This window comes from Schistocerca cancellata, chromosome 5 (genome assembly GCF_023864275.1).
Source record: "Schistocerca cancellata isolate TAMUIC-IGC-003103 chromosome 5, iqSchCanc2.1, whole genome shotgun sequence".
Lineage (NCBI taxonomy): Eukaryota > Metazoa > Arthropoda > Insecta > Orthoptera > Acrididae > Schistocerca > Schistocerca cancellata.
In genome coordinates, this window is record NC_064630.1 from 154256423 (window position 1) to 154281385 (window position 24963).

At 42.0% G+C, this 24963-nt stretch overlaps 2 protein-coding genes across 3 annotated transcripts in view; both read right to left on the reverse strand.

The window, feature by feature from the left end:
• LOC126188885 (synaptic vesicle membrane protein VAT-1 homolog) overlaps positions 1 to 24963 on the reverse strand; it is a 153770-nt gene that overhangs the window by 80420 nt on the left and 48387 nt on the right. Inside the window, exon 1 of one of the 2 annotated variants that reach the window (XM_049930561.1) lies at positions 21682 to 21693. The exons of the other annotated variant lie outside the window; for it this stretch is intronic. The gene's annotated coding sequence lies outside the window, so the exon portion shown is untranslated. Of the gene's footprint in view, positions 1 to 21681; positions 21694 to 24963 lie in introns of those variants that run through there. 2 annotated transcript variants of the gene reach the window in all.
• LOC126188886 (synaptic vesicle membrane protein VAT-1 homolog) overlaps positions 7062 to 24963 on the reverse strand; it is a 64936-nt gene continuing 47034 nt past the window's right edge. The window contains exons 6-7 of the mRNA XM_049930567.1: positions 7449 to 7693; positions 7062 to 7377 (exon numbers count right to left, since the gene is read on the reverse strand). Coding sequence (XP_049786524.1) covers positions 7105 to 7377; positions 7449 to 7693 — 518 coding nt within the window. The 3' untranslated portion in view covers positions 7062 to 7104. The remainder of the gene's footprint in view (positions 7378 to 7448; positions 7694 to 24963) is intronic.

The window sequence follows — 24963 nt, forward strand, 5'->3', positions numbered from 1 at the left end:
AACCGAGTCAATGTTGCACGCCGGCCGGATGGCCGAGTGGTTCTAGGCGCTACAGTCTGGAACCGCGCGACCGCTACTGGCGCAGGTTCGAATCCTGCCTTGGGCATAGATGTGTGCGATGTCCTTAGCTTAGTTAGGTTTAAGTAGTTCTAAGTTCTAGGGTACTGATGCCTTCAGAAGTTAAGTCCCATAGTACTCACAGCCATTTTTTTTTTGCGGTAGTCACGTTGGTTTTATAGTGCAACCTTTTGTCAGATGCAGTCCGCTGAACGGCTCCTGTGAAACTTGCGGGACTTCGGCTTCCGCAAGCTCGTCTGTTTTACCCATATTCTCTTGGGTTTCCGTTGCGACAGGTTGAGCTGTTGGACTGGATGCGGGAAGATAGCGTCCGGGATGGAAGGAAGGAAGGAAGGAAGGAAGGAAGGGACAGTTTGTACACTTCCGGCGTCGTGGCGCTCGTCTTACCATCGACCCGCAGAGACTCGTCTCTTGCCGGTCCACAACTTGCACTCCCAGCTCGTCCCGCTGCTACAAAGGGGGCTTACTGTCTACTTTGCAGCATTATTTACCAATCTGAAAGTTGATGTTAGATACTAGTCATTTATTATCTATGGTGGAGAGTGTTTGTTCAGAATACACCATGGAAAACCTATATTTCACTATGTCCTATCGAACTGAATTTAGAACGTACAATTATTTTTATGCATATTAAGGAATGGCAGGAAGTGCTCATGACATGTCTGAATACTGTGACACCTACAGATGGAATTTTTAATGATTGTCTCTTTACATTACAGCTTTAAATGAGCAAACTATGTGGCATGTGCATGTTATCAGCTTGTTTGTGTTTTTTTTAATTTAATTCGTTACAGAAATTGGATGACTGACTAGGTACGAAGTCACACGAGGTGGTACTATGAGACTAGCTGTGACGGACATTTATCCCCCTAACAAACTAACAACGTACTTTTGTACACCATTAATTTTTTTATATAGAAATGAACTCAATCTACTCTTCGAATATGTCGTGTTCTGTGTAAGTCTATGTTATTTATATGTAAAAGAATGTTTTGGTCCAGAAGATGAGATAAGATCTCTAATTTTAGTTGAGAGGGAAGTGACAAATGTAAAGGAACAGTTGCAGCTGAAACGTGGCTGTGAAGACAGACGGATGGGGCGTGGCGTTTCATTCCAGGAAAACAGTGATAATTTTGCGGAAAAGAAGCAGTTTTCTTTCGAGTAAACTCTGTATGTGAAACGCGGAGAATATAATACGGAGACAGTGAAAGCAATCTGAGCCTGCAGAAACAGGCGACACGAAGAAGTAGCCAGCAAATTATGGCATCACTGTTGTGCTAAAATACCAGAATTTAACAGGATACTATTTTAAAAAAATAACGTAGAAGAAAAGACAGAAGTCGCAAGAGACAAGATTCAAGTACTGCTGATTCAATAGAAGATCAATGCAGAAGAAATATCAAGGCGACGAAATGAGACATCGAAATCACGAGAAGGGTCCCAATAGACATCGCAAAACTAATATAAACTGAAAATGTTCGAAGAAGAAAACACGTATTATTTTGACAAGGATAAATAGGTTGGACTGAATTACAGCGGTTGTACAGACTGTATTTATAAAAGGTGACTTCACTTCCATGTTTGATGACTTGGACTGAACGGAATGAGCATTTATTAAAAACAATTACTTAGAGGACCAAGCATACATTAGATTTGATAGTAAAACTGTAATACCCCCACGCCAGTCATTTAGCGTACATCGTTATGTGAGCGTACATTATTGTGCTTGAAGCTGTGGCCATATTTCAGTCCGGCATATGCCATACCTTTTTCCTCTATAGAGTTTCAAAAAGTTCTGTCGGTAAAGTCTACACAGGAAGACGGCTGCCACCCTGAGCGGCAGTGGTTATTGTCGGCACTTTTAAAATTAATTTGCTCATTTTCGCGACTACTCATTGTCATCTTAGCAGCTTCCTGTTCACTACAGAATAACTGATCAACAGCTCCTCCGATAGCTGGAGGTGGTGAGGAAGCTGTTAACATCTCTGGTGTAACCCGCTGTTTTCGGCGCATCAGGGTCTGTTGATAATGGAACAGAAAATTACGCAGCAGACTTTATATAAAGATAAATGTCAGTAAAGAACAGTGAAGTCGAATCAGATCAGAAAAGTAACAATGGACCAAATACGACGCGCTTTCAATAAACAATGCAACACTTTTTCCCTTGGCCATTTTCGGTCCAAATTTGTTGAATGTTGTGGGACACCGTGGGATGTTCCCGCTTCAGTCCCTACAGTGTCAAGTTTCGATTGTGACGGCAACATACGTCGCCCTCAAAACGGCGTCTGTAACGGAGGTGTGTTCCAAATAGGGCTGTCATTGAGTGTAATTTGACAGAAAATCAGAGCATCGTAGATATTCATTGGCGCTTTTAGAATGTCTACGGAGACGGGGCAGTTACAAGCATGAAGAGTCGTGCGAGGGTTCTGTCATCGCAACAACGTTGCGCAATCTTGTCTGATTTCTCGCATACCGTCTGGCCGCACATAGCTGTGACCGCTGAATGCTGGAACGTGTGTACACACTCGTTCGAGACGACTGATCACGATCAAACATCTCACCATTTCACTGGACGTCTCTGTTGGGACTGACACACTCTTCCACCAGTTTGGGTACTCGAAGGTTGTGCTCAATGGGTTCCTTGTCGCCTAACATTAGACCTTTAGCAAAGGAGGACCATCTGTATGGAATTACTTGGACATTACGAGGCTGATCATGACGGTTTTTTGTCGAACATCGTGACAAACGATGAAACATTCTACACCTCTAACCGGAAAAAAACGGCATTCAATTCAGTGGTGAGAAAGCACCTCTGCTCCGAAGAAAAATTTGAAACTGTAGCCTCAGCCGGTAAAATCTTGGCGACGGTCTTGTGGGACTAAAGGCGTTGTTCTCTATGCTGCAACTATCGACTCAAGTTTATTGTGCTAACTCAGGAAATTGAAGAAACGGCTGCAGCGTGTTTTGTCGCAACAAAAAATTCAAACGAACTTTATAAGAATGCAATGCCTCACAATTCTGCGCAGCTGAGAACGGTTCACAAAACTGCATTGGACTCTTCTTCCTCATCTCCCCCCCCCCCTACCCCTTCAGATCGAGTCTCACACCTTCCGACTTACATCTGTTTCGTCCAATGAACGATGCAGTCTGTGGGAAGTGGTATGTGGATGACAGGGACGTTATTGATGCAGCAAGGCGTTGGCTTAGAGGTCGATACCAGCATACAAGCCCTCCAGTATGGTGACAATGCTGCCACACTATACAGAGACTATGTTGAAAAATGCTTTTGTACTCAAAAGATTGGGAATAACATGGTGTGTTTGAATCCTGAATGAAAGCAACCAGCTTTCAGAAACGTATGGGATTACTTATTGAACGCTCATCTTATATTCGATTTTATTTTCCAATTCAGAATTTGCTCTCAGTGAAATGTTTTGTTCCAGCGTAATCTAACTAGACAGGAAAGTAGCAAGTGGAATATTTACTTCGAAGCCCATCTGTAACTATGCAATTTAAATTTCTTTTATGAAGATAAGATTTCAAGTCAACATTAACAAAAATTGACTGAAACGATTCCATACCCAAAAAGGTAATCTTTCATAGTCATTACTTTACACAATCTCTGCTGATCTATTGTGGACGCGGGACAGCGGTTTCTCAAATAATTTAAAAAGGAAATTCGCCAAACTGCAGCGCAGTTTGCAAAGTTATTTTAATATCGCAACCAGTTTCGGCAATTCGGTGTGCCATCTTTAGGCCGCATATGCACCTCATTTATGCACCAGTTTCTAGCAACCGTGACTTCGTATTTCAAATGCTTCCTTGGAAGACTTGACAACAACTCTTCGTAGGAGCCACTTTAAATACAACCTCACGACTTCCAGAAACTGATGCATAAATGTGGTGTGTATGCGGCCTGGAGATGGCACACTGAATCGCCGAAACTTGTTGCTAAATTAAGAACTCAATTTTCGTGGCTGTTTGGCGATTTGTCCTTTTAAATCACTTTGTACAAATAATTGAAAACCTGTATAGAGTTACTACCCGTGTACTTGTTCAGGGGAAGTACTTTTTTAACACAATCACTTTGGGGAAGCAGGAGCAGCTTTAAGAGATACGATCTTGTATTTTCATCGCCAGTTGCCTCTGTCCACTGATATCAAGGCCGTATAACTTTATCAGACTTATTTAGTCATACAAGCATATTAAATATTACCATACATTAACGTAACTGAAAAGGCAATTCAAAAGCGTTGAGGTGTATCATTGTAACGAATTTTCCACGTTCAGAATGGTTGATTATTCTAGTGGAGAATTGTACTTAAGACTTGACAAAGTCCAACTACGTCACATGATATCGAAGTATCACACGTCCTTTACAGCAGGAGCGATCCGCTACCACGTATCCGCGCAGCGCTCCAAGACTCGGCAGCCTGTTCCACCCCTTTGTAACGAGCTACGAGATCACCTGTATCGATGCACGGTTACTGCAGACATTTGTTGAGATCCGGGTTAGTGGCTATGGGGGCAGTTGGCGCGTCACATGCGACGGTCGGTGGAGGACACCTCGCAGTTAATGTTTGCTGTTTTCTCTGCCGTTACTTGCCGCAGCCTGGACGGATACGGAAGTCATGTGGCGATAACTGGTTATTAGTGGAATTGCAACCAATAACCGAATGCCGACTCCAGATACAAGGTTGGTACAATACTCCATTTTCTTAACACCCTGGGGGAAGGACTTGTGGCTCAAACATGGGCGGAACGAATGTTGGGGTGGACTATTACATGTGCGGATAAGGTGTCCTAGCATCTCATCTTCATGGAACAAGAAAATATTTTGAATGCTTATATGAGATCACAACGTTAACCGTACAGGTATACAAATTTGAAAAGGAAACTACACTCATTTCGGAAACACTTCGCATTGAAGTTTTCCTGCAAAAATGATACAGATAGCACAGGGAAACGAGGCCTTCAGAACGGAAGTATGAGGTTTATCATGTATAAAGTAATATGAAGAGATTTAATAAAGATTTGCTTTATGTGTAGTTCCTTATGGCTCAAAATAATTTCAAGGCTGTAAGAAACTGAATGGCTAGGCAGTAACGAAAATTAACCTGAAGCATAAATTCTTGTGAAATATATCAAAGTGAATTTGGTCGGGCACGATGTACCGTATAACCCTTCGAAAACCTGTGTCATTAAAAGAAAAAGGAGATGTATGGCATGCTAACATTTATGGGAAAGACTGTCCTATCAAAAGAGAATAAAATGTGTTACATCTTCAAAGATACTTCAGCTATCAACTGTTTTAGCCGGTGGACGTTTTTTTATGTCTTTCGACCTCTATCGTCCTACTCCGAAAGAGCGTCACGACGCTCATTTAAGACCTAACCTCTTGTGGCCACTACAGTCCGTTGCTACATGTTATGTAGTCTTACTTTTCCACTCCAGAGGTTTTTTCTGTTTATTTCTAGTGAAATCAAGCGGAAGTAAACCTGAATGCGTTGTACTCCCGCATGCCTTGTACTGCCGGTACAAATATGATAGTGCCAGTATCCATCTTGGGTGAGTCTGCAAACTGGCATCAAGGTAGATATCCACACAATTTTATTTATCAAGGGAAACTGGAAGGAATGAGAGGAATGGGTAGAAGATAACTCGAATGTCGAATGGTTGGAAGAGAAACAACAGATGAAGGAAGATGTTGAAGAATAGGATACGACGTAGAGCCTTCAGTTCAAATGCCAGACGCACTAAGTTGGACAGCATTACTGATAGTACTATATGAACACGAATACAGCTGCAAGAGCCGTAATACCCATCAGCTTGAGGTTTTGATTACACAAGTAAACAAAGTGAAAAAATTGAGAATATGAGGTAGGAAACGAGGTTTACTTGTTTTACGCAGTAACGGTAAATATTTTCGCTTACAAATAATCATTTTTGCTAATATTCTCAGAATGTCTTCAGATAATTGAATGAATCTACGAGGAAGTAGGTGCCACTCCAATGAGCTTCCAATTATAGACTGCGCGGCCTGAAATTACTGTGACTAATTACGTTGCAGAAGAATATACTACTTTCTAATTGTCAGATTGGCTCTGAGCACTATGAGACTTAACATCTATGGTCATCAGTCCCCTAGAACTTAGAACTACTTAAACCTAACTAACCTAAGGACAGCACACAACACCCAGCCATCACGAGGCAGACAAAATCCCTGACCGCCGGGAATCGAACCCGGGAACTCGGGCGTGGGAAGCGAGAACGCTACCTCACGACCACGAGATGCGGGTTATAATTGTCAGACTAATTGCCAAAAATTGCGCTCTGTTCGCATGAAAATATGACACCCCTATATTACTGTACAGGAAAGATTGAAAGATGCTACGCAAGGCGTGAATCATTCTCTTTGATTTTTTTAAAAGTAAACTACATCTTTCAACAACTGATATTCTTTAACGTTTGTCATGTGCAACGTTCAGTCCACCAAGAAAGTAATCTGACAAAATCTTGCGGTATCGCAGAAAAATGTCCGGAATATGGAGAACAGACACGGAAATGGATGTAGGATAATCTACGTGGTTTTATCACCCCGAACAAGATTTGAAAATTCCGAAGTACCCAGCATTCGTACGGTGTCTTTCTCTTACCTATCTTGCACTCAAGGTGGCTGAACTGTACACACACTGGTCTAGCTTTACAGGTTAAATTTACTTTGCCTTAAGTTTGACATGTTTTACCTTCGGAGAACCGGTACAGATCTGTACGTCGTGTTCAGTACCTGAGAGGTTTGTGGGGTGGGGTGTTTCACACATTGAATGAGTAACTCGCTGCTCAATTTTTGTTTATTATTTAACTTCATTAAAAATGCCATTTGGCTTTGTAAGTTTACAGCACCGGATAATATGTAATTGCTACTGTTTAAAGTCTTACCACGGAGAGCCATTAAAACCATAAAATTTTAGCTCAAGTATTTGTACTGACGGCACCATATAGCCTGAAATTCCCAGCAGCGCCATATCAAGAAGCGCTGACATCAGTCGTATCCTCTGCGACAGTCTCTTCTGCTTGTTCCAGATGAGGGGGTTCGACCACCGTTGGTTCCGCAGGAGACGCGGAGTCTTCCTTCTGCACTTCTGGGTCAGCTTCTTTTGCCTCCTCTACTGCTGCTGGCTGTGGCTCTACCGCAGTTTGAACTTCCACAGCTGGTGCGTCTGCTGCCTTCTGCTTGACCTCCAGAATCACTTTTCCGAAGTTCTCACGTCTGCATAGTTGCGTTATGCCTTCAGCCACCTGCAAGTATCCAAGTGTTACAGAGGAGACTTTTCTATGAAGTTTATAAATACGTAGCACAGTGTACTCACATCTTCGAAGGGCAGAACAGCGTGAATACAGGGCTGTATTTTGGCACTGGAATACAGCTTAAATATTTCATTTAGAGATCGCTGCACTGCCTCCGGATGAAGGTCTAACCATACGCCAATGTTCACTCCTGCTATGCAGTAGTTTTTACTAACTACACCCGCAGAGGACACCGATCCGCTATCCCATTTAGGTCGCATTAGCGCCCATGATGTATATTTTGAGTATGTAGCTGTGCTGTTCGACCCTGAAAAAATGTCATTAACAAATTATGCTAGAAAAGCACACGGCAAACAGCTGATACAACGGATTCGACTACTAACCCGTCTAAGTCGTCAACTATTTGTGGAAGAGAACCGTGTTTAGCAACAAGTGGAGTACAGGATTAGGGCCCAACTTTTAAGGAACAGCGCACGCTTGCAACTTATCAGGCCGGAGATAATGCAGCAAATTCAAACACGGGGCTACAAACAACTAGTTCTTATCAAGTTGCCGAAGCAACGGAAAGATTCCTTGCATATACTCGTAGAAGGACAGTAGGGATGAAGGGCAGGCCAACCGTTATTAATTTCGCTCGGTCCTAGCGACCAACTAGTGAAAGGGAAACGTGCCGATTAATCTTGTCAGTACTTCAATTCATGCTCCAAACTAATTTGTTTTCCAATTTATGAGGTTGATCTCTTTTTGTACGTTTTTTCCTTCAACTTTCGGATCTCAACAATACAGAAAAAAGTTTTCATAAAGTACTTTTTGGAATCGGTAACATCGCATACAAGAAGGAACTACGAAACGTGAACAGACACTTCGATGAACCACTGACTGGTCAGTCACCCAGCATTTTACAGGATATATTTCAAACCAAATTCGCATTTTGCTTACACAATTCCACATCTCGTTACTGCCATGAAGACGCTTTAAGCAGATCATAGTCCTGAATAAGCAGAAATGGATCTAAAATCTGTTAGTATTTCATCCAAATTGCTTGCTACTCCAGAGGTTTCATTTCAGAATCAAAGAATTAGTACGTACTCATATTTGCATTACAGCAATTTTAGACGTACTTCCATTCCATGTCGACCTCAGGATGATCACAAGAAACGACAAAGTTGCTGTCGCATAGCGAAATATTCGCGCCCTCTATCTCTGAATGCTGTGACTGCTACGATGTACTGCGTTCGGAAACATATTTCGTTGTGCCTTTAGCTGTCTCGTACAACAGCATCGGCTGTTTCACTCTGAAACCACTGGTACTACGAAAGACGGTGATCAGGCGGAAACCACTGGTACTCAAAAGGTTAACCAGTCTTTGGGAGAAGGGTTGCCGAGTTCTTGGTTGGCTCGGGAGGAGTGGACCAAGCAGTGAGGGTATGTCCCACCGGATAACGGAAGGATGGGGAAAGAGGGGGGGGGGGGCGCGTGTCCTTTCGAAGGTACCATCCCGGCATTTGCCTGAAGCGGTTTAGGGAAATGGAGAACCTGTATCAGGATGGCCGGACGGGGGTTTGAACAGTCGTCCTGCGCCACTTCGGCCGAGCTCTTGTTCGGAAATTTTAGTAATCAAGGCTTTATGTCCGAAATAAAAGCTTCAATTCTCCCGAATAATCTGAAGTGAATTGTATTTCCTGAAGGCCTAGTCAACCAATACTTCAGTGATTAGGTCTGACCCATACCTTATACGCCTGGGAGAGTAAAGAGAAAGTCAGAAGGAAAACATAGCATTTCTTTGCAGGTTCATGTAAGACGAAGCCATCAGATTCTCAGTCAACTCCGGTGGCAGATGCTGCAGGATAAAATATTTCTTGTGCAGATTTAGAGGGGGGAACGCTTTTAATAGAGTCAACCAATATACTGCTTCCTAATGTGTCTCTCGCTGAAAATTATGAATGTAAAATTAGATAGTCGCGTCCACACAGGCTTACCAGCCATGCTGCTTCTCACTAATCATTCGCGGCTACGGCAGCCAAACGATAAATTTAGTGCCCTCCGCCACACACAGTAAGACTGCTAGCAGAATATATGTGTTCCTTGAATGTTACATTGAGTTACGTAGTTCAACCCAACGCATCTACTCATTGAGTGATGGGTATCTGCACACTAGCTTTGCAGGTAGTTTTTTCTGACTGCAAATTAACTTTGAACTAGTTACGTGTTGAACACCTAGATCCTGCAAAGAGTCTGCAAACATATGGATCTCAACGGATCCAAAACATTCCTCGAGAATCAGGCCAGAAGGACGAACTAGCCAGTTTAACATATCTGCATTTATCTTCAGCAACGCCTTCCACGTATCACGCCAAATGTGACAGCCTTGTCCTGGATTGGGGCATGATCTGGACACTACTTCCTACCGGCACAGTCCTGGTTTATCAGTATCAGAACTCTTCCCCAATAATTGGGGAGTGGGTGCCGCACATTGGGCACGATGGATCCAGCGTATTATTGCTGCAGTAGGAGGAAGAATGCCAGCGGACACGGTACTTCACTAATTTAGAACAGGCTGAGGAAGGTTCACACTGCTTTCCACCGCCATTGGACCACCATCTTTCTATATTGGTCAGACTGCTCTTGTTGCCGTCGACTATTCACCAGTACACTTTCGACCTGTAGTCACTTTATGGTTTACTTAGTAAAGTTATCACGCTTCAGCCCACGTCTGAACAATATCTGAGTTAAGCAAGTCATCACATGCCCCGTGGAGGCTACGTTACCATCGTCACACTGTTTTCAAGACTTATCGGCGCTATCTATAACTGTCGTAACTGAAGAGTACACAGCACCCTTCTCTAGACGAGTTGGTACGTCACGCTATCACAAACCAATTTCGGAATGAACATTATCACATTTGAACTATTTCACGAGGTGGTACGTGCCCTACTCAGTAGGGTACGATTTCCATTCCTATCAAGTACGAGGGCCCTTAACAAAGTCATCTATTTGACACGTTCACTGTTTCGCATATTTAGGCTGATTATTTACATAAATATGGACACATCCGAATGGATGTAACTAAACCACTCTTTCTGGTATTTCAATTTCCACGGAAGTTTTATTCTAGAGCGATGGGTTGTAACAATACGTTAATTTTAATTACTTCATCCTGGGCGGACTAAGATCAAGTTTGATAGCACTTTCTACTGTTTGAAAACCCCTTTATCATTATGACTGACTAGATATTAGTCGCCGACTGGCCTAGACAAAGCTTTTTGTGAAAGCTGTCGATCTATTTATGCTAGCTTCGTAAGTACGGAAAAAATTTTAGGCGTTTGAAATCTGCTACTGCCTGAGAATGTTGGCAAGTGGACAGGAAACACAAAGCATCTAAAAGCAAAGAAGAAGTCCATGGAAACCCCTTATCAGAAGGAAAGGCGAGGATTTATCGGCTACGACAGAGCCGAAAGGTACGGAATTTATAAATTAGGGGCAGTTTAATTTAAATAAGAACAGGCCATAGATACTTTATGTACGCTACGCAGAGACGGAGAGACAACTAGCATGAAACCAGTCTAAGGAGAAACCGTCCCCGTAGCTTCCGTCCTAATTTATGGAATTTAAGCTGCTCTCTGGCTACATCGACAGCCCTTTATCGCTATTACAGCACACCCAACGTCATACCAGTGGCAGTTCACTGGCCTCTCAACGACAATAAGGACTAGCGACGTGTGGTATTTATGAAATTAAGACTAATGCAAGAAAGTATTTCACCGATACTGTAAATAAGACTTTTCTACAACGGACCTGCACCATACCAGGAGAGAGTAAAGCATTCTGGCATGTAAGGTATTATATTGTGACAAGGTATAATGACAGCCCTATTGTTCTGAATGGAGCAAGAGGCAACACGATTGTTACTGCAATGTTTCTTTTTGTACTTACCTAGCAGTACCAACTTTCCGAAAGGTTGGAGAATTTTTAGGCACTTCTCAAGATCGCTTCCACCATTGGTGTTTACCACGATATCAACACCTTCAGGGTAATGTTGCAATATTTCGGCTTCATAGTTGTCATGACGAAATACGCGCTTCACGCCAAGAGAACGGAGCTTTTCGTGCTTTGATTCTGAAGCTGTTCCCACAACTTCCACATCGTCCACGGTCTGAGCAAGCTGGATGAGTGCCGTGCCGACACCACCTGAAATGAGACGGGAATTTATATCGAAGTAACGAAGATACTAAAAACTGACTTCAGCGCCAGTGGGCTAAAGTAATGCAAGTGAGTATTAAGCAACAGATTCTGAGGTTGCCAGACCTGGCCACAAGAACTAATACCAGAGCATGTAATTCTGTTTTGCAGCTGGTTGTAGGATTTTTATTTGTATTACTGCTATTTAGATCCGAATATTCCATACTGAAGTCGCTAAGCTGATGTGTGGGTGCAAAGCTGGACAAGTGCTAGTCCTGCATACCCGCCTTTGGCCTTTCAAGGCATTTATTTCCACCACATCCTGTCGCTTAGTCCATTAAATTGGGTATGTGTTTAATGTTAATCGCATGTAGCCGGCAGAATCCAAGACCATTTTCAATCAGTGTAATTAACGTTATTTGAATTATCAGAAATGCTACGCACATTACATGCAGTTTCCTATATCCAGTGCACCTAATTTTACTTAAAGCACACCCTTAACATCAGCTCATGAAATAGGGAAAATAAAGCTCTTCCACAATTTTCGCGTAACCGCGCATTTATGTGTCGATGCTAGTTAGCTAAAATCCTAGACAATAATACGAGGACAACAGCATTGAATGTCTTAGCCGTGTGTTTACATGATAATCGTACCTTGCCCAAAGGACTGAGTTATCCCTAATGTCTGATTTACCACTTTCTAACACTCTCTGTACCAGGCCTATTTTATGCACCCGTCCCTAGAAACCGGGCAATTTTACCAATATTAAAAAAATTACTGCATCAAATCTACTGTTTGGATTGTGGCAAATTTGGTACCATCTTGAAGCTGCACATTTCTACTTTAATTCTGAGTGAAAGAAACTACTTTACAATGCACAGCTTTAAGGTACAGTTATAGAAATCACTTAGATGTTTTAAGAATTTAGAAAAAGTCATACGAATAAGGGAATACAATTGTGATTTATTTTTAACCAAAATTGTGGCACTACATTACATGTTTCTGATAGTATACAGTATTACATATAAATTTCACACAGAATCATATTGTTTTTTAGTGTGGAAAATTTTAAAGCAAGGTTCCAGGCAGAGTGCAACGCCACACTGTTCACATTCGTATCGTGTCTCTTTGCGAGAAGCCTTGCCACTCTGTTTCTTGCTCCTGGAACTGCACACGTGACACACACGAGCAGCATACTTCTTAGTAGTTGCAGGTATGTGCTGCAAAAAATGTCTCTTTGTTAGCCGACCTACAGTTCCTTCATTTCTTGGAATGAATTCAAGTGTGTCGTCTTCAACAAGCTGAACTGCAAGCACTGTTATAAAGTCTGTTATTGTAATTTTCTTCCTGTGCACTGCATTGTACAGCCAAAATGCATTTGATACTCCCATAAGCAGCAAATGGAAATATAATTTTCGCCACCATTTCACAGTTCTGTGCTGGAACGGATTGTACTGCAGGCGTTGGTCTCCAATATCCACTCCAATTTTATTGAGGTTGTAATCAAGTACCTGAAGTGGTTTCAATACTACAGACCCATTTCTCTTAGTATGCGTACCAAATGTTGCTTGATGCCTTGTAGACAATGTATACACATCTCTCTTATCTTTCCACTTCATTGCCAATACATTATCTTTACGCCGAAAAGACATTTCGCCCTTTTTCAGCTTAGCAGATACTAAATCTTTAGGCAATCCTTTCCTGGATTTGTTCACAGTACCAACAGCTCCAGTGCCTTTCTCTGCCAGTTGCTGAAATAGCTCTGGACTGGAATAAAATCGATCTAAATACACAGTGTGGCCTTTGTTCAGCAAGCTGCTGTCAGACAACAATCGCAAAATAACCGCAGACGAAGAATTGTCAACAATATGCTTACCAGCATAAACTTCAAAATTTACAACATAGCCACTACTGGCTTCAGCAACAGCATATACTTTCAGTCCATACTTATGAGGCTTATTTTGCATGTAAACACGGAAACTCACACGACCTCGAAATGGGCAAATTCCTTCATCAATTGTCACTTTTTCTGAGGGACGATATGCCTGGATACATCGCTCCTTCAAATTATTATAATATGGCAAAACTTTGTAAAGTGGATGAAATCCATCTTCGCCTGGTTTTTTCTGATTTGAATTGTCAACAAGATGCAAGCATGACAGTATCTGAGTGAAACGCAAACGGCTCATGACATGGGGACAAAAGTTACAACTAAGAACAGGATTAGTGCTCCAATGGTCCGCAATTTTGGGCTTTTTCGAAACACACATGTGGAAAATAATACCCAAGAAACGCCTCATCTCACTTATAGTCACTGGCTTCCACGAACTCAAAACTGAATGGGGCTTCAGATTATTTCCTCTTCTTTTCTTCTGTATTGTCTGTGATGCATACAAATTTGTCTGTCTCTTGAGTTCATTTACGTCACTGTCAGTAAGGAACACTTTACTGCAATCCAGTACAGAACTCGACTCATCAATATCCACTAGTATCTGCCTGGGTGTCGTGTTGACAGGCAGAGGTCGGTAGGTGTCAACTGCAGTCCACTCACTGTCTTTCGGATACGGCACAGCTGCTGGATTTGAAGCAACACCTTCAACATCATTCTCGTCTTCATCTGAAGACAAACTGTCATCAATCTCGTCTTCTAAAAAGAATATCACATTATGTGTAACTACATACATCGTTTACACATGTTCAACAGATATGTGCGTACTGCACAATTACGTGGAAAATTCGGAAATACGTACCTTCAAACACACCATTGCATTCAGAATCGTCTGAATCACTCTCTACATTATCCAGAGTGTCGCTATGATTGATCAAATCCGCAATTTCTGCGTCTGATAAACCGCGCCGAAACATGATGACAAACAACTGAATGATATACAGACTGAGAACGCAAAGATAAGTTTTAACATGAATTACAGCGCTGCCGTGACATCTATGGACGCATTTTGTTAATAAACATCTGAAAAACGTATAGCGCTGGCCAAACCCGTAGAAATAACGTTGCAGTGTTTTGAATGAAATTAAATGTAGCGGCCCGTAAATTTTACGGGCTTGGTGATTTTCGCGCGATCCCAGGCCCGTAAATTTTACGGGCTTGGCGCTTAGAGTGCTAAAATGCTCTTGAAACGGTAGTTACAAAACTTTTCAATAGTTTTAATTCACCACTGTCACCATTTGATATTCCTTTTCTTGTTCTTTCAGTTTTTGTAATTTGGTGGACCTATACGTTTTCAACACGTAAGTGAAGTGATTAACATTTTCGCATTACCAGCCTGTATGCTCTAATTGATGCGACCGAGCAACTATTGCCATGCGCCGTTTCTAGTCCTTTTACCTGACTACTGCTGCAGTTTATGAATATTTTGTCCGTATAGATTACAGCTGAAATTCTCGGTGGCTACAGGTGGTAGGTTTACTACACTACCGGTTAGGATGGAATGAAAATTTTGGTGGCAGGCGAACGCAATGGAGGACAACGTGTGAAATTCCCACATGGACGTTGTATTTTGTGCCCTGGCAGTTTCATCGTGGTCGCTAGTCCAGTTTTCTGTTGTGATGTCAACGAGGACGGAATAAGAATACCTGTATCCTCTGTCCCCGTCCATTTATGTTCGACGTCATACGAGACTGTCTCGTTCTAGTGTTACGCTACGGCAGGTGTGTCTCCATCCACACGGTCACTCCAATTCACACTTAGTGCCTGGCAGAGGGTTCATCAAATCATTTTCATACTACTTTTCTACCACTCCACTCTCGAGTGGCGCGCCGGAAGAAGGAACACCTAAATCTTTCCGCTCGAGCTCCGATTTCTCTTATTTTGTGATCATTTCTCCCTGTTCAGGTGGCTGTCAATATTTTCGCATTCGGAAGAGAAAGTTGGTAATTGAAATTTCGTAAATGGATCTCGTCGCAAAGAAAACCGCCTTCATTGCAAAGACTGCCACCTCACTTCGCGTAACGTATCAGTGACTCTCACCCGTGTTGCGCGATAACACGAATCGGGCTGCCCTTCTGTGCACTTTTTCGATGTCCTCCGTCAATCCAACCCGTTGAGGATCCCATACCGCGCGGCATTATTTCAACAGAGGGGGGGGGGGGGACGGACAAGTTTAATGTATGCTGTTTCTTGCATCTTCTAAGTGTTCTGCCAACAAAGCACAGTGTTTCGACTTCCCACAATATTATCTACGTGGTCTTTCCAATTTACGTTGCTCGTAATTATAATTCCACGGTAATTCGTGCGATTTATCGTATACTCGAAATTTATCTGATTTCTTTTAGTACCCATGTGGATGACCTCGAACTTTTCTTTGCTTAGTGCTAATTGTCACTCTTCGCAACAATACAGAGATTCTCTCTGGTTTATCTTTTAATTGCAACTGATCGTACGATGATTTTACTAGACGGTAAATTACAGCGCCATCTGCTGAAAGTGTAAGGGAGCTGCTCAGATTACCACCTAGATCATTTGTGTATATCAGGAACAGCAGAGGGCCTACGACACTACCTTACGGAACGCCAGATATCACTTCTGTTCTACTCAATTTACCGTTTGTCACTACGAACTGTGACCTCTCAGAATCACAAATCCAGTCACAACTGAGACGATACTCCATATGCACGCAATTTTATTAGTAGTCGCTTGTGGGGAACGGTATCAAAAGCTTTCTGGAGATCTCCGAGTATGAAATCAGATCCGTTGACAGCAGTCATTACTTCATGGGTATTAACAGCTAGCTGTGTTGCACGAGAACGGTATTTTCTGAATCAATGTTCGTTATGTATCAAGACATTTTCTTCAAGGTGTTTCATAATGTGAGTACAGTATATGCTCCAAAATCCTACTGCAATTTTATGTCAGTGATATGGGCCTGTAAATCAATGGGTTACTCCTATTTCCATTCTTGAATATTGGCGTGACCCGTGCTACTTTCCAGTCTTTAGGAACAGACTTTTGGTCAAGCGAGCGGTTGTACGAGATTGCTAAGAAAGGCGCTATTGTGTCTGCATGCTCTAAAAGAAACCTGACTGGGTATACCGTCTGGACCGGAAGACTTGCCTTAAGTGATTTGAGTTGTTTCGCAACACCTAAGGTATTCTGGTTTCGAATTGTGGAATATTTACTTTGTCTTCTCTCGTGAAGAAATTACGGTAAACTATTTAGTACCTCCGCTTTAGTGGCACCATCATCCGAAACATTTCCATCGCTATCGCGCGGTGACAGTAGCGACTTTTGCCACTGGTGTACCTTACATACGACCAGAATCTCTAGGTTTCCTACAATATTGAAACTTTCGCTGTGGAAACTATTGAAAGCGTCTGGCATTGACGCCGGCACTAAATTTCGAGCTTCTGTGAAACTCAGCCAGTCTTGGGGATTCTGCGTTTTTCTGGATTTGGCATGCTTTTTTCGTTGCTTCTGCAACAGTGTTGAGACATGTTTTGTGTACCACGGTGTAGCAGTCCAGTCGCTTATTAACTTATGCGATATGAATATCTATTGCTGTCGATACTGTATCTTCGAATTTAAGCCGTATCTGGTCTACGGTTACATAATTAGCTTAGAAGGAATGGAGACCCACTCCTAGGAAGGCATCAAGCGAATTTTTACCTGCTGTTTTTAATGGATATATTTTGCGTTTATTTTTTAGTGGTTTTGCTTGATATGGTTTAAAGCCTCGCTACAATGACCTTGTGTTCACTAATCCCTGTATCCGTCATGACGCTCTCTAATAGATCAGGATTATTTGTGGCTAAGAGGCCAAGCGTGTTTTCGCAACCGTTTACAATTCGTGTCAGCCCATGGAATAATTGGGCCAAGTAATTCTCAGAGAAAGCATTTAGTACGGTTTCGGAAAATAGTTTCCGTCTACCACCGGCTTCGAACATGTGTTTTCGCCAACAAATCGAGGGCAGATTGTAGTCGCCAGCAATTTTAACTGCTTGAGTGTGGTACTTATTTGTAACGAGATTCAAGTTTTCTTTGAACTGTTCAGCTACTGTATATCTGAGCTGGGGGTCGGTAGAAGGAGCCAATTATTTTGGTACACTTGTTGAGGAGAACCTCTACCCATATAAATTCGCAGGAAATACCTACTACCAAGAGAGAAACGACCACCTACTTTATTTAATCCACTATTTCTTAAGACTGTTTGCGCCTCTAAGAATTTCGGCAAAATTTACCTCCAGCTTTAGCAAGCTTTCTGTTCCTATAACAATTTCAGCTTCAGAGCTTTCTATCAGCGCTTAAAGCTCTGATACTTTTTCAACACAGCTACAATTTAAAACTACAATAGCGACTATTGCTTGGTCGCTCCTCGTCGAAACGAGACTGTCGAACCTGAACAACCGCCCAGTCCACGCGCTTGCTACCCGCGTAGCCGCCTCCTGTGCGTAGTGGGCAATTGACCTATTTAGCGGAACCCGAAACCCGACGGTGAAACGTAGCCACACCATCGCAAATGCTACATGGAAGTGACACTTGCTACAATACGTTATCGAAAATGGAATAAAAATATGCACTAGCATACGAGAATGAGCCTAGTGAAAATTGCATCACGTAATTAAAGTTTACCTGCGACCGACTGCATAAATACTTTCTCCGCGTTCGCAAGGCATCCGAATTTATACAGGCAGAAGTGGGCCACAACGAAGTTTAGACCAAGACTGACGGCATCTTTTAGGCTAATATCTTCCGGCAGCAGAAAGCAGTACTTGCGTTGGACGTGGACAACATGCCTAAACAGACCACCTTGCATTTGCAGACAGAGCACTTTCTGGCCCGCCTGTAACAGAATATCAGAACATTAGCTTTACTCCCAAAAATTACAGAAATGCTGGAAAAAGCGTGTCTTACCTGCAGATCGGTGACTGCATTGCCCACACGTGTTACGATGCCGGAACATTCACTGCCCATGATAACCGGGAAGAGTCTGTTCCTTATTACACCCAAGCGCAAGTAGTGGTCTGTGAGGTTTAGGCCACAGTAATGGACTTCAACCTCGACGTGGTCGTCGCAAATAGCTTTCTGCAGTGGCGCCTCTGTTACCTGCAACACGAATATGCAACTGTATTTCGAACCTATCACGATTGAACATTCGTTGAAACATTTGGAGGTGACAGGATCTCAAATTCTGGTTACTTGCAGAAGTAACCAAGCTTACTACCTCATCTATAAGGAGGCATCAAATATGTTTGTGGAAGAATCACTCAAGAGAATAAGCAGGCAACAGGGTTAATACTGTTACTCTGTGTTTAGTGGGCAGACAAAGTTTCGTGCTTAGCTCCTGGGAGTCGTTTTCTATGAAGACATTCGGAAACGTTCAGTAATTTACTGTGCCTGAATACAAGGCAATTACGGGCAAGCGGCGATGGAAGTTATTGGGTTTGTGCTTCAAGCAGATTAAGCTACAGTTCATTTATCGCAGCAAACAGACAACTATCGCTATCTCATTTTTACTGTACAGTTGTAAAGTTGGAAAATTCACACACTTGCCCGCATTTCACTTCGATACAGGAGGGTTCTCATTTTGAAGGTTAGTGAGAGACTAGGGTGATGAGGTCTGAATGGACAGCATTTCAATAAAACTGGGGTAAACAGCATGGCAGGTCGTTGAGAAGAGAAGCTGTATTCTATCTGAGTAGTAAGTCCTTGTAAAAAATACAAGTTATTACTAATACACCATGTCGCCAATTATACCACAATTTAAGCATTGCGTCTGAGGACAAACTATTTTGCTACAGCGCTGATTTACGCTTTTTCCTATTCGTTTTAAGGAGACAGTAACTCATTCAGAAGCAGAGTATCGAGTCCATTTAGTATCTACGGTTCTTGAGAGGCAGCTAATTACATAAACTCGTATGTGGCAGAAGAAACATTTTACCATTTAAGTGAAATACGGTACGTTGGTTTACCTTTATTCTGCTGATACTGCCATGCGCTGTTAGTGTGACTGACGGTACCGGTCGTGTGAGGTCAGTTGAAGGAATCTGCCAACATTTTTCATTTTTCTTATATCACTATTTGCAAACAATAATTTGAATACATTAATTATTTTTATATTCGAACCGCCTGCAACTGAACGAAGGCGGTATTTGTTCTATCAGACGTTTCGCCTCCATTTATGAAGGAATCAGATCGTGTATGTTCTACACAGCCACTGATGAAAAATAAAACTCAAAATGAGTCGGCAAAGCTAATACTGATTATTCGGTCCGAACCAAAAGACGGAGGTCCATAGATAAACATTTAAGAAATTTAAGTCAGCTTCAACACAGAATCTTAACAGTAGCCTATTGCTACATTAGATCTATTATTGAAGTTTGTATGAAACTGCGTACTACCTTCGACACCTCACCAGTAATGATAAACGTGCTGCAGGCGGCTCGAGAGGCATGTAACACCAGAACTTTTGAACAGCAGCTAAATGGCCGTTTACGTTGTCTAGATACCCTATGATTTTCGACTAGTACGTCAGCATTACACAACGTAAAGCCATCTACGACATGTGGAGCTGCTAAATTAAATTATCCACAACGGAATGTTGTGGAAACAAATATCATCAATAAATAACCGATATTAAACTTCTCTGGCATAGTATTTTAAGTGAAAATAGAACATTCTGTATTGTTACATTCAAGGTGCCTTACCACACTAGGCGCGGTGAACTGCAGAGGAAACAGATCCATGGCTGCCGGTAATCACCTAGAAAAACAAACCAGTCAGCGTAAGTAATGGTGAAGAATCTATTACATACTGCGTATGAGCTTTGCAGCCTCATGGCTTGTGGGCATCAATGCTGTGTGTTGCACCAATTACGGTTTTAGATAGTTATGTACCATGGACCCTGCCCCAGAAAGCGGGTTGAATTTTAGCTACCCAAAGCCGTAAAGGCGGGTTCAGAGCAGTCCCTTAATAGCAAGAGCATCACCCGCCGAAGGCACACCACGTTTGAATAGTATTTGTACATAAATATTCTCCAGAACCGTACGTCTACAACCAAAATTAAACGAAACGATTCCAGACAAAAATAACACAAGACGATTTGTGGCTGAAGGTCGTTGTCCTGTCTGACAAACAGTTTCCTATATTTCAGTACTATGATCCAATACACAAGTCACACACAGTGTATCTTGTTAACTAGGTTATTCATTCAGTTAGAGAAATACCTACTTTATTCCTATTCACTAGTTTTCCATCTCTGCGTTTCAGGTTTTTGGTAAAATGTCATTTTCCACTAATACTAAGCGTGAACAAGACTTGCTAGTGCGAGTCATGAATTTTTAAAGTGGTGCCTGTGAAACATTCGTTGCCTTCATAATCTAAAACACATCATAGCAGCACACAATTTGCAATGATGCTTTGGCCTTTTGTATGATGTACGAGTGTAGAATTTTTATATCCTGTCTAAAGATTCTTCTGTACCACTTTAAAATGGCCACACGATCGTAGCAATCTAGTCCTCCAATTAAAGGATAAAGCAGCCTAGGGAGAAGAAAGTGTTCTCCTTTCGAAGACTTAGGTTCGTTAATTGTCAGGAAAATGAAGCCACGAATAGTGTGGCAAAATTCCGTTATCAGATATGAATACAACCAGTTTTTTTTATTTTTCCATCACCGAGGTAATCACATTTCGGAATCTTTCACTGCACAGCTATGATATCGGGAAGCTGCCTAACAAAACACTGCGAGCAGAACCTGAACTCAAACCCAGCCCCTTGCATTTAACTATCTTAGCACGTGAGGAATTTAGCAGAAAAAGTGTATCTCTGCCTCAATTGATAAAGTCTGAGAATCTTAACAACTTTGTGCCTAATCACCGTATTAACACGATTTCAGAAAGCTGGACAATTCTAATGATGACCTTGACGATTTACCGTTACACCTCAACACCTATTTTAGAGAACTTTCACGATTAACAACGAGTGAACGCTTACAGTAAAAATATAGCCATACTTCGTCATTTTACGCACTTTCAACCCAAAATACCACTAATCCAGTTTCTTAAGTGACCTTAAAATTCCAAGGACTAGCCTATACACTCCCTCATAAGAGCCCATCGTAATACAACCGAGACATTACGGTACATCGAAAATAATACTTACAGTGGAACTGTGCCCTAAGACGCAACTGCAGAAAAACGTTTTTTTTTTTTTTTTTTTTTTTTTTTTCCTTTATTGAATTTCAATTCCCCCCGAAGGGGGCGGGCTGGCAGCAGCTTAGGACGCCGCTCTGCAGCCTACAGATTTTCTGATAAAAAGCAGGAGAATAAACAATAATAAAAAACAGGCGATAAAATCGGGGACTTAGTGAGTAACAAGGTGAAAAGAAAATGGGGAAATTAAAACAAACAACAGAGGGAGGATGAAGCGAATAAAAATACATACGGAGCAGACAGGGGAAACAATAGACAATTAAAAAACACGGCGACAGTCTGGATTCTGTTCGCAAAGTATATAAAAATGCACACCCAGCGACAGCATGGATTCTGTTCGCAACACAACACTGAATAGTCACTAGAACACAGCACGAAAAGTCGGCAAAGGTGACACCACAGTCGAGAGCAGGTGGGGGGAAACTGGACAGGAGATGGGAAAACAAAAAGGGGAGGAAAGGAGAGGAAAAGCGAAGGGGCAGAAAAACGTTTCCGTGTGTACCTTTATATATCGTGCATACTGGGCGTGTCCGGGCTACGATGATTCGACGACGGGCAGTCATGTGACGGAAAACTGAGTTTCCTGTCAAAACAAGGCAACTGCCCTCTAGCGCAGAGGAAGTGACCCAGGGTACAGCTGGGAATGTGCTGCCAACGGCCGTGTAGAAGATGACCGATTCCGCTGTGACTGAGCACGGAATTCCTACTGTATTTTTGCATCCACCTTCCATAGTGTACTGGGATGTATCTGTAATCATCAAAAAGGGATAACATGTGCAATCCTGTAATGAATATGTTTGTGCTTTTAGGATTGCAGAATAGGGTGAAAGTTCTACAAGAAATGGCAGGCTATAATGCTCAGTTTTGATACTGATAATTAACGTTAACTTGAATTCGACATTAAGCTGTTAGTTAGTTTCAGTAAATAATCATCTTTTGGCCACACAGATCTAAAACAACACTTTTTAGTTTACTAATACAGTGGTGGTGGTGGTGGTGGTGGTTAGTGTTTAACGTCCCGTCGACAACGAGGTCATTAGAGACGGAGCGCAAGCTCGGGTTAGGGAAGGATTGGGAAGGAAATCGGCCGTGCCCTTTCAAAGGAACCATCCCGGCATTTGCCTGAAACGATTTAGGGAAATCACGGAAAACCTAAATCAGGATGGCCGGAGACGGGATTGAACCGTCGTCCTCCCGAATGCGAGTCCAGTGTGCTAACCACTGCGCCACCTCGCTCGGTCTAAAACAGTGTATTGAGACTTTGTTGCTACCGTACAGTGCATCACACTAAGCTAGATGAGAGAATTTTACGTACTTGTGTAGTGCACTGTGTGTTAGGAACTGTGTCTGGATGAGAATATTCTTTATTTGAATAAAAGATCCTGTTCGATTTCTATCTGCCGAATGATGGTATGTGATCTGTTAGCCAAATGAAGTTGTCAGTTAAACCAGGTAGCTTAAAGGTAGCCATACAGCTCGTATCTCCCTTCAGGAGAAGTTCAAGTCAGAAACTTGGGACGTAGACTGTCAAGATTAGAAAAAAAATAGAAACGGCGTTTGATTCTCTATATAAAGACACATCGATGTTTCAGATAATTCGAAGATGCACAGATAGGATGGCGTACTGCTTATTGCATCTGCCTACTGAGCAGGGGACCCGGGTTCGAATTCCAGACTTGTTACAAATTTTCATTTATCCCTTCAGTCTGCATATACACATTGTAGATGTTGGAGACATGAACGTTTCCGGAACCATATATTTTCATTTGAGTATGGCTAATAGTTTCGTAGACCAAATCGGAGTAAAGTACTGTTTATTTCCCGCTTCAGGATATTTCGAATCTACTGCAATCAGCGACTTGCTGTTGGAACGTATTTTGTCTAAGCTATTTTGTTGAAATTGCCTGTCGCACTTTATAAATTACAGGTGTGCTGCATTTGCTTAGTGGTCTATTATTTCACTGGCGGTACCCGTTCGATTATAATCTAAATCAAGTAACAGGTTTCATACGCATAAAAATCATCTCTCCAGAAGAATGGGTTGTAGCGAAGTTAACGATACTCCAGGTGACGTCACTGTGCACACCGCTTTAGTAAGTCTGTGGAGACTATGGATGTTCCCATGCCATCAAAGTATCGATGCCTACTCATATGAGCAGTACGTATACCAGAAGTATACAGCTACCGGTGTATTGGACCTTGGGCTAAGATAAGTTTTAGCCGCTGGAAAAAATGTTGCTTCGTTTTGATTTTAGGTGAAAAAGAAAAGAAAAAAAAGAGAGAATCACATTTTTGTGGGAGGTTTTGAAACGCGCCACTCTTATATCTCAAACTCGTACGGATCAGTTCAGACTTAGCACGAAAGTAGATAAAAGAGAGCCAAACGGAAGTTTTTTATTCAGTTATCTGTGTCTGTTGTCAAGATGCGTTGGTTTAAGGTCAAGCTAAATGTAGCACGTAAAACTCCTTGCGTGAACTGAATGCGTGTAAACGGTTCAAAATAGGTCAAATAAATAAAAAGTGCATACTTAGGATAAAACTGCTATCTCGCTTTAAAAAAATATAGTTTCATTCGGGTTTCACGTGCCAAAGAATGGCATTTTATTGTGTTTTTACTCGCGCCGCCTCTGTGTTTCAAACTCGTGTGAATCGGTTCATATTTTGTAAGAAGATAGACAAATACATGTAATTAATGGTCGTCGTCTTGTTTTGTGAAAGCTTTACCCGTTGCCACGATATAAGCAACATGACATTAAATAGACATATAACGAGTTAGTCGTTGCACGAGTCAACAAAATTCTGCATCGGTTGCCACGCTGTGACAGTTTAATGTCAAAAATTATGCTATAGTATAAGGTTGGCAACCAGAATGGAAACTGCTTCGATCACACACAGAAAAGGCGAATATGTCCGGGACAGAAGTAAGGATGTAAAAGATGGGAAATAGCTATTCAACCTAACTGGCAGATTCAAAGACTTTTTAATCAAAACGTCCAAATACACTCGTGCTTTTTTACGAGTTAACCCACCTCCTTAGTGCAGTGAGCCTCATAGCTGAATGGTGTTGGCACACCTGCATCTTGCAATTTACAGATCCAGGATCCTGATACTGAGCATAAAATCCGGAAGATTCGCCAGCCGTAGGACACATGCCATGATGGCATGTGCCATGTTATAAATGACATCGTGTATCATGTGATTCTTCAGTTTCCCCAGGCATATGAGGAAATAA